Genomic DNA, 13,507 nt, shown 5'->3' with positions numbered 1-13,507 from the left:
GTAAAATTGCACTTTTAAAAAAATAATATATCCCATGTGACGAAATACAAAAGTATACTTAATGGTCGTCCGTGAATACGTTCGTCGCCAGAGAAGAGTCATATCAAGCGTCTAGGATTTGGAGGTTTCGAGCGGGAATGGAGAAAAGGGATTTGGCAGGGGAGAGGATAGCTGGCGGGAAGGACGATAGCGTCCATCTCTTTGCTCTCGCACATGGGAAGGTCGGGCGCGTGTTATTGGACACGCGGCACCTCTCATTGCATGTTGGGACGGCACTGGTAGCCATCAAGTTGGTAGCAGATCCGGACCGCCATTTCGCATCTCTCTCTCTCTCTTCGATCGTATATATAACGGCAACAGGCCCCTTTACTAGGGCTTTATTTTCGCTGTTCGCTTTCGTTGCAGAACCTCACCGACCTGAAGATTTGACCATGGGCAGAAGTAAGTATCATGCCACCATCTTTTTTTTTGGCTACTTTTTCAATCCATTCTTACAGATCTTCCTTTTTCTCATCTTCGCCGAATTTGGGTTTTAATTTCCATTGGCTCTTGGTCGATTTTCCGAATCTTTTATCCTCTTTGTAGGTGATCATTTATCTCGGATTCGAATAGAGTACGAAGTGAACTATCTATAAGAATTAGGTTCTTAGATATGGAAGCCGTTGTTTTATTTTTAACCTATCAGGGCTCTCTTCCTTCAGGATATAGCATATTCATGATTCTCCGCTCCTAACCAATTATATATATTTTGATTCTTCTATGGATATTAGCGTTCTTTTGTCCTAGGAACAGATCTCCTTGTGTTTCACCAACTTCTTGATAGCCTCTTTGGTGAAGATTGTGTTTCCAAAGAGGTCAAAGGTGGGGAGGTAGAGAGATCTGCTTGTGGTTTTTGTAGGTAGAGACATCATACCATACGTGGAAGTTTTACAACTCGTGGAGTCTCTGAAATCCTGAACTCTCGATATCTGCTTGTGGATCTGCATGACTGGTTTGTGGTGATGCATGTTGCAAGTTTTGTAGGTCGACACATTAAACTTACGTCAAGGTTCTACAACTTATGAGATTCTAATTGAAAACTGGAATCTTAATATACGTACTTGTAGTTAATGATGCCCTGTAGGTTGGTCTTGAATTGGCATATTTGTGACTTTCTGTACGGTTATTTGCTAATATTTTTGCGGGACAGGATGATAGGGAATAGAGGTTAAGTTTCCATCTTAAGAAGTCATTTTTTCTTGGATTTTTGTAATATAAATAACATAGTTCCCTGAATTAGCAGATTCTGTTATGGTTAAAAAATAATGGGTAGTTATCGATAAAGAAGTATAGGTGGTAAGAAATTGGGGTTATTCTTTGTGGGAGGGGAGGAACGTGCTAGCAAATGTACTTATTCTGAACTAGAACAGGAGAGGATAAGAAGTCTTAAAACTGATTCTTTGGGGCCAATTAACAGAAAGGAAATATGTATTGAAAGGTTTAGAGATGAGAAGTTGAAGATTATTAAGGTAGAATGGTTAATTGCAAATGTATTTTATTGTGAATATGCTGATTGCGTGGAGAACGTGCAGGGTGGGAGTTGTGTTTTTGTGTTTTTTGATGAAGAATTAGGTTTTAAGGGATGAGTGGGCTCAAGGTTCAAGGTTTTTCTAACTACTTTCTGTTGGGCTTAGGTATCAGTAGGGCCGTAGGGGATGATGAGATTTGAAAAGGGTTTCATGTGGGGCTGTGCTTGTGAAGTTGTATTTTCTTTCCTTTTTTCTTGTTAATGAATTTTCATTTTATATACTGTAAAAAATAAGACTGGTTATCCTATTAATAAAAGGGGGATCCACTGTCCCCGTTTTTTTGATGAATGAATAAAAATTTATAAGCCAAATAGATAAGAATTACAAGCAACCCAAGGAAAGGCACGAGATGCGGATCTTCCTTCAAGATTGATCACAGATTCTCAAACTCAATTGGAACATGAATTACATGTAGCCCAAAATAAAGAATCCCGAGAAACTCATTGTTTAGAAAGTGAATCAGCCATCACATTTGCTGATCTGCCCACCAACTGAACTCTAACTGTCATATTCCTTGTTAGCCATTTAGCTTTTTAAAGGAGGTCCCTATAGCTCCAAACCACAAAGTTGGATTCAGCAACCACCCCACAACCACCTGAGAATCACCTTCAATAAGCAAATGCTCTATCCCTATCTGGTTTCCAAGTTGCATTCCTTGTACAACTAGTGGTTTAAAAGTGCAAGGCGCAAAAAAAGCACAAGGGCCAATTTGCGCTTGAGGCACAAGGCGAGGCACAGACCTTTTTAAGCAAGGCATAAATTACAAAAAAAATCTAAAAAAATAAAAAAGTCGGAAAATTTAAAAAAAATGCCAAAAAATTTTAAAAGAATGCAAAAAAAAAAAATAAAAAATATTAAACATAATGTTATTAAAAAATATAAACTTAAATATCTTCTTAAAAGGCAATGAAAGTTATAAAATCATTGAAGCTTTGAGGCAAGCCTGCGTCGCTCGCTCACTGTAGCTCCGAGAACCCCCTATTTGCTAATGTTGTTCATTCATTCATTGCAATAAAATATCTTCTTAAAAAGGCAATGAAAGTTATAAAATCATTATTTTTTATGTGAGAAATAAGAATTTTAGACCCTAACATAGACTTATTCGAGCTTGCCTCAAGGGGCGTGGTCGGGGGTTTGGGGTCTCCGCCACCGACCCAGCCGTTAGACTAAAAAAAAAGCAAAAAGCAAAAAGCGCAAAATTTTAAAAAGGCACATGCTTGAGTTGAGGCGTAAGGCGCATTAGGCGCACCAAGCGTGTGCCTTTTGAAAGGGGTGCACTTAGGACCTGGGCGAGGTGCATACCCCAAAATGTGCCTTGCCTGTGCACCTAGGCACACCTTTTAAATCATTGTGTACAACAACTAGTATCTCAGCCCTTTAGGGTCTCCCAATCCTATTGGGCCTGAAAAAAAAAGATATGATTCTACTACCCTTATTTCTTAGAACTCCTATGCACAAAGGTCCTGGGTTACCTTGGCTACTCCCATCAAAGTTCAACTTAATAACATCCTCCCTAGGTGACATCCACTCTACCATAATTCTGTTCTTCCTAATAGATGTATTAGCCACTGGTAACCATTCTCCTCCAAAGATCATCAAAGGAGTAAGTGTCAAAAAGGTTTAAGGTTTTCATCCATTGAGTTGCCCTTGTTAGAACACAATCCTTAACTTTAGAAAAGCTTCTTTCCTTTTTTTTTTTATCAATAAAAGCTTCTTTCCTTTCCTAAGAAGATTCTGACATTCCTTTCTTCCCAAATGGTCCACAAAAGAGTTGCTATGATACACTTCCATATAATTCTCCCTCTTTGTGTGCCAATCAAAGGTAAGACTGATTAAACAGCATTCTAATATCAGATGGCAAGTTCGACCTACATTCAAACAGCATAGAGATCCATTTCCATAAAGTTGCATCCAAGGACAAGAATAAGTGGTAATAGTCCTCATTCTAAGCTTTACAAATTACAAAGAACAGAAGTAGGGCCGAGGGGATTTAAAAAAAGAGGAGCAAGTAAAGGTACTTTTTAGAAAAGGGGTCTAGACTCTTAAGTCAAGTTTGACGGGATCCAAGAAAATAGACTCAAGTGACAATAACAATTTAGAAACACAAGCAAATTCGTCATCCTGTAACCCTCCATGGAAACCGAAATTCTAGTTTAATGACAAAGGAAGAATCAGAGAACAAAGAAACTTATAAATCAACTTTTTTTTAAAGGAAAAGAGAAAAGAGAAAAGAGAGGGAAAATGGTTTATAAGAGGTTAGTTGTCCATCCAAATGTTTTCTCAAAAAAGAACATTATTTCCAAAGTAGACATCATATCATACCAATATGAGGAAATGAAGAAGGATCCCATGTGTATGTAAGAGTCACCCATTGAGATACCTTAGCATTCCAACCATTCTCTAGCCATGAATGCTAGTCACCACCTTGTGCCACAACCTCTCTCCAAAGAATTTATAAAAAAACCTTTCTCTCCAAAGGCCATCCCCATAACCACTTCCCTAGTAAAGCTTCATTCTTATGAACTAGGTTTCCTAATCCTAGACCCATATTTTCCTTACTTTTGCTAACTATCTCCCACCTAAGCAAATGATCCTTCTTTACTTCTTCGTTTTCAACAAAAAGTCTCTCATCATCTTTTCTAACTTAACTTGCCTTGGAGGTATCCTTAACACCTGGAGGAGATAAATTAGAAGATTGGCATGTGTAGCCCTAATCAAGGTCACTCTACCCCCCAAGGAGATGTAATTCTTTTTCCAAGTTGCCAGTCTCTTTTCAAATTGTTCCACAATTGGATACTAGAAGCGGCTATCTTTTGGCTTTAGTACCTAAAGGAAGAGCTAGTTAGGTGAAGAGTCAAGGGGATGTGGAACGGTCCAAGCAATTGCAATAGCCTCTACCTCTAGATCCTCCAAATTGGTTCCAACCACAACATTTTTCAAAATTAAGTGTCAAATTGGAGGCACACTCAAAGGAGTTTATAAGATTCTTAAGATTTTTCACCATCCAAAGGTCACTCCCCTCATAGACAAATTGAAGATGGGTCACCAGAACACTATTCTTGCCTATCCTCTAACCACTTATTAAATCCTCCCTATCCACTTAAGAAATCATTTTACTAAACACATCCCCCACAAGTTTAAACAGGAAAGGTGAGAGTGGATTACGTTGTCTTAACCCTATACAAGTTGGGGAAAAATCCTTGACCACTCCATTAACTAAAACTAAATAATGACAAGAAGTTAGGCTTCCATTCACCCAATTGCACCACTTATCCCCAAACTCGCACCTTCTTAACACTTGAAGCTCCAAATCTCCAATCTACCAAGTCGTAGACCTTCTCAATATCTAACTTGCAAACAAAGCCTTTATTGCTCAAACAACCAATGACATGTTTGTTCTCAATCTTTGGGATGTCTTCTTTAATGACATTCTACAATCATGAAAGAAGTTGTGAAGCCATTTGGTCCAAGAGCCTTAGATCTATCCATGGAAAAGACAACTTGTCTTATCTCCTCTTCTTTAAAGTTTCTTTCCATCCATCCCCATCTGAATCATTTAAACTTGGCCACTCCAAATCCTCCACTCTCAATCAACTCTCCAGAGGTCTTTTTAGAATTGGTTTGAAATGGGCTACAAAACAACTAGCCATCTCTTTTTTTCTTTTGATCAATACTAGCCATCTCCTCTTGAGAATCAATTTCTACTCCATCAACTTCATTTTTAGCCACAAAATTTGTTCTTCTCCCATTGGCCACAACATTAAAGAACTTGGTTATCCCATCTCCTTAAATCCATTTATACCTAGATTTTTGTCTCAAAGAAATCTCCTCTCTCGAAATGACCTCTTCTAATTCTTTCTTCCAACTTCCATCTCAATTCTCTTTCCTGTGCACTAATAATCCTTTGAGACTCCTTTCAATCTAAATCCTCAATTTGGGTTGACAAAAGTGGCTTTTAACTCCTCCAGTCTTCCGAATTGCTTCCTATGCCAATCTTTTTATTTGGATTTCAATCTCTTTAATTTTTTGTGGAACACTTCACATCCCTCAACAGAAGGTGGTTTGAGTCCCAAAGGGACCATTACTTGCTATGGTAAACTCTTGTGCTCTCAAGCATGAGAAGGTGGTTTGAGTCTGAGAGGAGCTACTTTGTGCAAAAAAAAAAAAAGCCCAAGGTTAGGACTGTATCCAGTCCACTCCTCCTAAAGCCCCACATAGTTGGGACTCAAACCAACATTGGGTAATGGCCATTCCAGTGCATAGGCCTAGTTTCTTCCTTGGACATATGGTACATTTTTTTGATAGCAAGAAGAAAATATCATAAGATACAAATTCCTACTTGGATTTCTTTATCTATAATCATATTTATCTCTGCCTTTTTATCTGAAATTGTAGTTTTATTAAACATAATATCTTTGTCAACACCTTATTTTTATTAAGCTAGCTTTAAGCATTCTTCAATCTAATCCCAAAATCTCCCTCAACTTCATCAGGATCCCTTCTATTTGGTATGGTTCTGTAACTCCTTTTCCTGATCAAAGGTTCTATCCTTAAGATGAAAACACTGCTTTGCATGCAGTGTCTGCCCTTCATTTTGCACCTGTTTTAGGATTCTCATCTGTCTTATAGCCATTCATCTCCTCAAGTGCATTTCTTCTTGGTTGCTTCATCTCCTCAAGTGCATTTCTTCTTGGTTGCCTTTAGGATATGACACAATACCCAATATCACCCCTAGCCTCTCTGTGTCTGCAGGGGTAAGGTTGCATACATCTATTCCTCCCCAGACCTTGCATTGGCGGGAGCCTCCTCGTGCACTGGGTTACCCTATGTTGATACCTTTATCCTCTGATAGATATTCTTTAACTGTTAATGCCAAACTCCCTTGTTTAGCTTGTATTGATAGAACCCCCATCATCATTCCTAGTTCTACCCATCTCCATGCATAATCTATCAATATTTATATCAAAATAACCTTTGCGATCTAGGTTTTGATACCCTGACTGTTGCACATTGATAATTTATATCAAAATAACCTTTGGCACTAATGTTACACAATAAATTGAAGACTTTTATCATTGATAATTGATTGGTCTTCTATCTTTCTATCCTCTTGTCAGTCTATATTTTATAAGAGCCCTATGTTACAGTTAGGAGATTTGCAATGCTTGAATTATGAATGAAGTTTATTTTTCTATTGTATTATTTCCTTTTCCTTTTCCTTTTCGTTTTCGTTTTTAAGTATATAGTCACACTATGCATCTTAAACATTATCTTAGAAAAAAAATCATATTACCATCTAATTTCTTCTTCACATTAAAATCCATTTAAATGATCTTTAGTAGAATTTCTAGGTGTATGCTGAGGAAGAACTTGTCTTTTTAATTAATAGTCAGAAAAAAGATATAGTAATATTTTGTTTCTGAATGCAATGCATATTTGTAATGGCAAATTGATTGAATTAGCTTATTTCTGCCCATATAGGACCAGCAAGGTGTTATAGACAGATAAAAAACAAACCATACCCAAAGTCACGGTATTGTCGTGGTGTTCCTGATCCAAAGATCAGGATATATGATGTGGGAATGAAGAGGAAGGGAGTAGATGAGTTCCCCTTCTGTGTCCACTTGGTGAGTTGGGAAAAGGAGAATGTCTCAAGTGAAGCTCTGGAAGCTGCTCGGATTGCATGCAACAAGTATATGACAAAGTATGCTGGCAAAGATGCTTTCCATTTGAGAGTCAGGGTGCATCCTTTCCATGTTTTGCGGATCAACAAAATGCTTTCATGTGCTGGGGCTGATAGACTCCAGACTGGAATGAGGGGTGCATTTGGGAAGCCACAAGGTACTTGTGCAAGAGTGGCCATTGGTCAAGTCCTTCTGTCTGTTCGCTGCAAGGATAGCAACAGCAGTCATGCTCAAGAGGCCCTCCGTCGTGCCAAATTTAAGTTCCCTGGTCGCCAAAAGATCATTGTCAGCAGGAAGTGGTAAGCATACATTCTTTTTGCATAGTTGTTTAATGCACTGTATTTGCGTCTCTTAAGTGTTGCATTTCCTTTCAACATGCATAAATCCCTGGATTAAATTAGATTTTGGTGGTATCAGGGCATTTGGTTGCCATTGCATTTGAGGCACAATCAGGAACACAACTCCTTTATTCAATGTTTGAAAAACGTGTTTATAAAAGCATATGCTGACTAGGCAAATATTTTTCAATAGTTTTTTTTTCTTGCAAAAACAATAAAACATTTAGAAGCTAAGCTCCTTTTTCAATTCACCAATATGTCACCTTTCTAGGGAGCATTATTGTAAGGCCCTAGAGTGTAGAAATGTCAATTTGATGATTCTACAATCGTTAGGGTTGCAATTCGGTCGGGCAGACTGGTCCAAGTTTATGGTCAACATAGGCCCAACTCTAAGAATTGGGCCCAAGGCCTGTGCCTGGACCAAAGCCTGAGACCAAGCCTTATCTACTAAACTAAGGCTCGTCTCAAACTAAATATTTGCACACGGGGGTTGGGCTAGGTTGGTCAGGTAGGTTCAGACAGGCTTATTGGGCTTAATTTGTTAAAAAATGCCCCTAAACCTATTTATCATCGGTAATATAAACCATTAGATTGCTATATTGTCATGCCAGGTATGGGCCATGCTAGGGATAGTCTAGGTTCAGGACAGGCTGGAGCCAAGTTTCAAAGTATCTACACCCCCGATGCAGCGGGAGGGATGTACTATGAACCTTCTGCCTTTACATTTTTTTTTAGTTTCTTTTTCAAAATATTATAAAACTATAACAGTATATAAACTTCATTTATTAAAAAATATTTCTCAAAACTCCCTTTAAGTAGGTGTATCGTATAAATACTCTGAACCCTGGCTGGAGCTACCTAAGGGCTATGGGCCATGGTAGGGATAGTCTAGGTTCAGGACAGGCTGGAGCCAAGTTTCAAAGTATCTATACACCCCCGATGCAGCGGGAGGGATGTACTATGAACCTTCTGCCTTTACATTTTTTTTAGTTTCTTTTTCAAAATATTATAAAACTATAACAGTATATAAACTTCATTTATTAAAAAATATTTCTCAAAACTCCCTTTAAGTAGGTGTATCATATAGATACTCTGAACCCTGGCTGGAGCTACCCAAGGGCTATGCGCCTGAAAATCTTAAAAACTTAGGGTTTTGGGCCCAGGTTCAAGCCATGTAAATTTTTGGGTTGGGCCCACCCAAGTTGCACTCCTAACAATTGGCCTTCTCCATGAGACTCCCATGGTTTGGTGATGTCAGTGGTTCTGCATAAACAGGCATATTCAAACATCAAATGTGCTCCATGCCTGTTTAGTGTTTATGCAGAGAAACTCAAATGGCATTAACTGATGAATAAGTGGTAGATTATCAGCTTGGTACCAGACATCTTGGGATGTTGATTTCCTGATTATTCTTGGAAGCAAGGTTCAAAGTATTGACACGTATCAGGCTGTATTGGCTGATACGTATTGTATTGGGAGCTTCCCGATACACCCCTACAGAGGTGGTATTGGGGTTTCAACCGGTTCAGGGGGTGGACAGTTCTTAAACCGGCCCCTCTGAACCAGATTTGAAAAAAACTAAAAAAAATAAAAAAAGCTATTGATACTACTGCGTATCGATATTTTGAACCTTGCTTGGAAGAAAAAAAATCACAGGGCTTGGACTAACACTTAATACTCTTGATCTCTTGACTAACCAGGTAATGGAAAATTTTGTCCATCTTGCAGACCCTTAAATGGTGTCAGTTTAAATAAATAAATGTGCGTGTATCAATTAAAATTGTTTATAGAATTCCCTACAAGATTCATTAGCAAAATTGGGGGTTACAAAGGATGGAGGATATCCTGAGCTGGGTGCTGAGTGTTAATATTATTTCTGGTTTCTTCAGGTTTCTTCAGTTCATGGGGTTGAATAGCTAAATGCTATCTCTTTGTGCCCTGCTCGTTAGTTTTTGTTGGGCAAGGATTTCTTTCTTAAAAGAAGTTCTTTTTCTTGTTGATGAAAAAAATTCAAGTGATTATTCATAAAAAAAAATTCAAGTGATCTGATCAACAAAAAAAACCAAGTAAAAAAGAACATACAGATCATTTTTTTCCCGGTTTTCTGCACTTCCACATTTGTATGTAAATTCTCCTTTCACCCTTAAAAAAGAAGAAAAATTAAAAACAAAAGTGGGCATCAAAGGATCAGACTGTTCTGGACTGGTGGTCTGGTTTTAGTGTTCTGTTGTCCAACAGCTATTGCTACCCTGATCATCCACTGGTTTTCCTTTGTTCTTTTTCAATATCTTGGATTATCTCCATTGTCTAGTTTATCCTAATAATTATTTATTGGTTTTGCATATTCATGAGAACTGCTTCACCTTTTTGCTTTGAAAGACAGGAAACGGGGACCTCCTTTTGTAGTGAAACTGTTGTGTGAATGCTTATTCTATATGTTTATCCTACATTAATGTTATGTATATGATAAACCAGTTTGCCAGGTATTGGTGCATGAAACATGGTAAAGTGCATAGAGATCAAATGAGTTCTTGCACCTGCTTTGGTTATTCGAGCTTTGGTTCACAGAAAGTGTTAGGATCAACCTTGAGCTCGAGCTCAATTCGAGCTAGAGACTTGAGCTCGAGCTTGGCTCGGTTCAAAAGCTTGCAAGTTAAAGCTTGGCTTGGCTTGAGCTCGGTTCAAAAGCTTGGCTTGGCTTGCAAGTTAAAGCTTGCAAATTGTACATATAATTTTTTATTTTACATACAAAAAATAATTATAAAAATTATTTTTACCCTCCCCTAGTTTAATCTACCATGTACTTTGAGAAAACAGGAATATGTAGGCCAGGTTTGGGCCCACAAAATCAAACCAGCAGTTTTTCTGATCATTACCGGAATATAAATTTTCTTCTTACCCTCTTTCGTCAGGAAGAGAATTCTGGTGCAGGTTCAAATTTCCCCAGACTATCACGAGCTATTCAAGCTCGACTTGTGATTGAGCCTATTAAAATATAATAATAATATTTTTATTTTTATTTCCTGACGAAAGAGGGTAAGAAGAAAATTTATATTCCGGTAATGATCAGAAAAACTGCTGGTTTGATTTTGTGGGCCCAAACCTGGCCTACATATTCCTGTTTTCTCAAAGTACATGGTAGATTAAACTAGGGGAGGGAGATAATTTAACATGCACTAAAGCTCCTGTCTCCCTTCCTAAAAAGCAGCCCCTGAGAGCATGCTTTTCGTCCAAGGTCTGGTGCAACTCTGCCTAATCGATTAACTCAAGTCCCAATTTTTTACTAGGTTACATTCGCATGGGTGGTACTCGTATTAGCGTTATCATTGAAATTTCTATTATGACTTGCCTTATTTTTTGGTATTTCAGGGGTTTCACAAAATTCAGTCGTACAGATTATCTGAAGTGGAAGTCAGAGAATCGAATCGTGCCAGATGGTGTCAACGCTAAGGTCTGTTTTTCTGCCAATATTATTTTTCTTTCTGCTAACCATGCATGAACCTACTTAAAAGTCCAAGACACTAATGAAGTCTCTTTGAAATTGCAGCTTCTTGGTTGCCATGGACCTCTGGCGGATCGTCAACCGGGAAGAGGCTTTTTGTCAGCAACTGCTTAGAAATTCTTGTTGCTTAAAAATATCCAGGACGTTTCTTGAAAATTTTGATGGCATCTCAGTTCGTATTACATGTTCTACCACATACATTTGTAGGCTTTTTCTCCTGTTCAGTAATATCCTTCGGAGTGTGACTGACAGTTTGAGTAGGATGTGTACTCTGGTGGTTATTTGGATCTTGTTTAAATTGAATACTTATTAGTAGCTTACGTGTAGTACCATTTAGGGCCACTAAAAGATCGGATGGAATCGGATGTAGGCAGATCCAAATTTGATTGATTTATATTAGATTCGAATATATTCCAATCAGAATATTATTTATGAAATAAACTGAAATATGAATTGAAAATAACTTGTGTGAAACTTGATTCTATGACTAATTAGTGAAGGTACAATTGTTTAACAAACTTCACCGATAGATAAGATATAAATTTGGCTAATACATAAAAACCTCTACAAAAACCTACCCTGATCTCAACAAAAACATTTGACTGATGCATTATTTGTTTTTCAAAATATCCATTTTATCTTATTGTATATGATTAGAGATTGAATTTTACTAAAATAACCTTAAAAGAAAATTTAACTTGAATAACTTATTTGTTGTCCTCATCTCTTTCCATCTCCTACCCCCAAAGCTCTATTGAATCAAGAAAAGAAGAACCAATCAGCCACTGTAGCGTAGAGTGGTGTGGCCGTCAAGAATAAGGGAAATTGCAGTCACCTTGATGCACTTGCAAGTAGAAAAGTGTTCGCTGCTCATGTAATTTTATGAACCGATCAAACTGAATCAACTTGATCCAAAATATTCGGTTTTATAAAAGAGTTGGTTGGTTTTGGTTTGTAAATTCTAGAAACCAATAAATTGGTTTGGTTGTGGATATATATCTTTGTAAACCTAGAATTACATAAAAAAAGCATGGGATGCCAAATGTGGGATTTGTGGTACATATCCCAAAAAATTTTAATTTTTCCCATGATTAATTTTCTCTCTCGTGTCTGACACCTCTTCTCCTCCCCACTTAGCGCATGTTTGTTTCCTCTTAATTCTTTTCTCTTAAGAGGAATCTTCTAACTTTAAGAGAAAAATGGTTGTTTGTTTTCTTTTAAAGTGCAATCATGCAACTTTTTATTTTTCAATGATACATCCAAAAAGACGAACAAAAACTCTCATATATGGAGTCAAAATGGATATTTGGTAATTTCAAAATTCAGAATTCAGAATAACATTCTTTGCATTTGTAGAGTTCAAAGGAAAGAAAAGTTCATCAATACCAATATACCTCTTAATATAATTATTACACTTTCAGATGTCATACTTTAGAGCAAATGAACATGCCCTTATTGTCATCTCAATTAACACGTCTTAAATCTCTCATTAAGTAAAATGTAAAACCCAAAAGCCACAATTAAAAAGTGGTCTATTGATGCTCTTAACTCTAAAATCTTAATTAAATAAATTACTTGATTTAAATTTGAATAACAAATACTTTTGGTCGATAACTTTTTAATTGAAAGTAGGACCAACAATACTGTACCATCATTATTACAAACGGTCAAAACAATTTCTTGGGAAGAACAGACATCCATCTCCCTTATTCGGTTAACAATTAAATCGACTAATGTGTAAAACAAAATTTCAATCAATTTTATCTCTTTTTTGATCGGTTTCGATTGATTTAATAGTCAAGCCTATAATAGCAGTTCGGTTGGCATAAATAAATGAAATCAAACCGAACCGACCCATGTACAACCCTAACACTTGTGAAAGTACCATGCTTGGATTTGAGTGGAGAACCAGGGATTCATGGAATTGGGATTCCTTTCAGCCACCAAGAAGCCACTTCTTCACAACCAAATTGGCGGGTTTTTGGGAGGTAGGACCAAAGGTGAAAGAGAGTCTTCTCCTTGTGTAGTTATTCCGAAAGCATTATTTAGAGAAGAGGAGCTATGTTAAAGCCTTTCAATTTCCATAGTGGAATCTAATAGTAGGGACTCCTCAACTTATTGATTTGAAGCTGGGAAGGTTGCCTGACCATAGAGATGCACAAAATCGCGAATCTTCCAAAGAAAAGCTGATCCTATGCACAACAAGTTCAGCTATACCTACAAAAGAGCTCGCGTGATGAATTTGAATTCTTAGACTCCCTGTTCCAAGTTCATGGTTGTGAAATGGATATCAGTTCTTCAAACTTCAAAGGACTACCAGAAGGGACACAAAGTTAGTGAGGCTCACTCTAAAACTACTAAAGCTATCATGAATGGAGTTGAACAAAGGTTCTCTTGTAGCAGGTTGGTCTTCTT

At 37.4% G+C, this 13,507-nt stretch overlaps 1 protein-coding gene across 1 annotated transcript; it reads left to right on the top strand.

The window, feature by feature from the left end:
* Positions 1-281: 281 nt before the first annotated feature.
* LOC104588378 (large ribosomal subunit protein uL16-like) lies at positions 282-11,412 on the top strand. Its single transcript, XM_010246281.3, has 4 exons — positions 282-441; positions 7,050-7,551; positions 10,960-11,041; positions 11,138-11,412. Exons 1-4 carry the CDS (start codon positions 432-434, stop codon positions 11,204-11,206), a joined length of 663 nt encoding a protein of 220 aa, XP_010244583.1. The 5' UTR covers positions 282-431; the 3' UTR covers positions 11,207-11,412.
* The last annotated feature ends 2,095 nt before the right edge of the window (positions 11,413-13,507 follow it).

The sequence above is a fragment of the Nelumbo nucifera genome, chromosome 2 (assembly GCF_055504915.1).
Source record: "Nelumbo nucifera cultivar China Antique chromosome 2, China Antique-T2T, whole genome shotgun sequence".
Lineage (NCBI taxonomy): Eukaryota > Viridiplantae > Streptophyta > Magnoliopsida > Proteales > Nelumbonaceae > Nelumbo > Nelumbo nucifera.
The sequence above is the reverse complement of the archived record's forward strand: the minus strand, read 5'-3'. Positions and strand labels throughout refer to the sequence as shown.

Bases quoted from the DNA above. Each gene is read 5' to 3' on its own strand.
- LOC104588378 (XM_010246281.3), top strand. The intron at 7,552-10,959 runs GTAAGCATACAT...TTGGTATTTCAG, and splicing joins ATCATTGTCAGCAGGAAGTG to GGGTTTCACAAAATTCAGTC. The intron at 11,042-11,137 runs GTCTGTTTTTCT...TTGAAATTGCAG, and splicing joins CAGATGGTGTCAACGCTAAG to CTTCTTGGTTGCCATGGACC.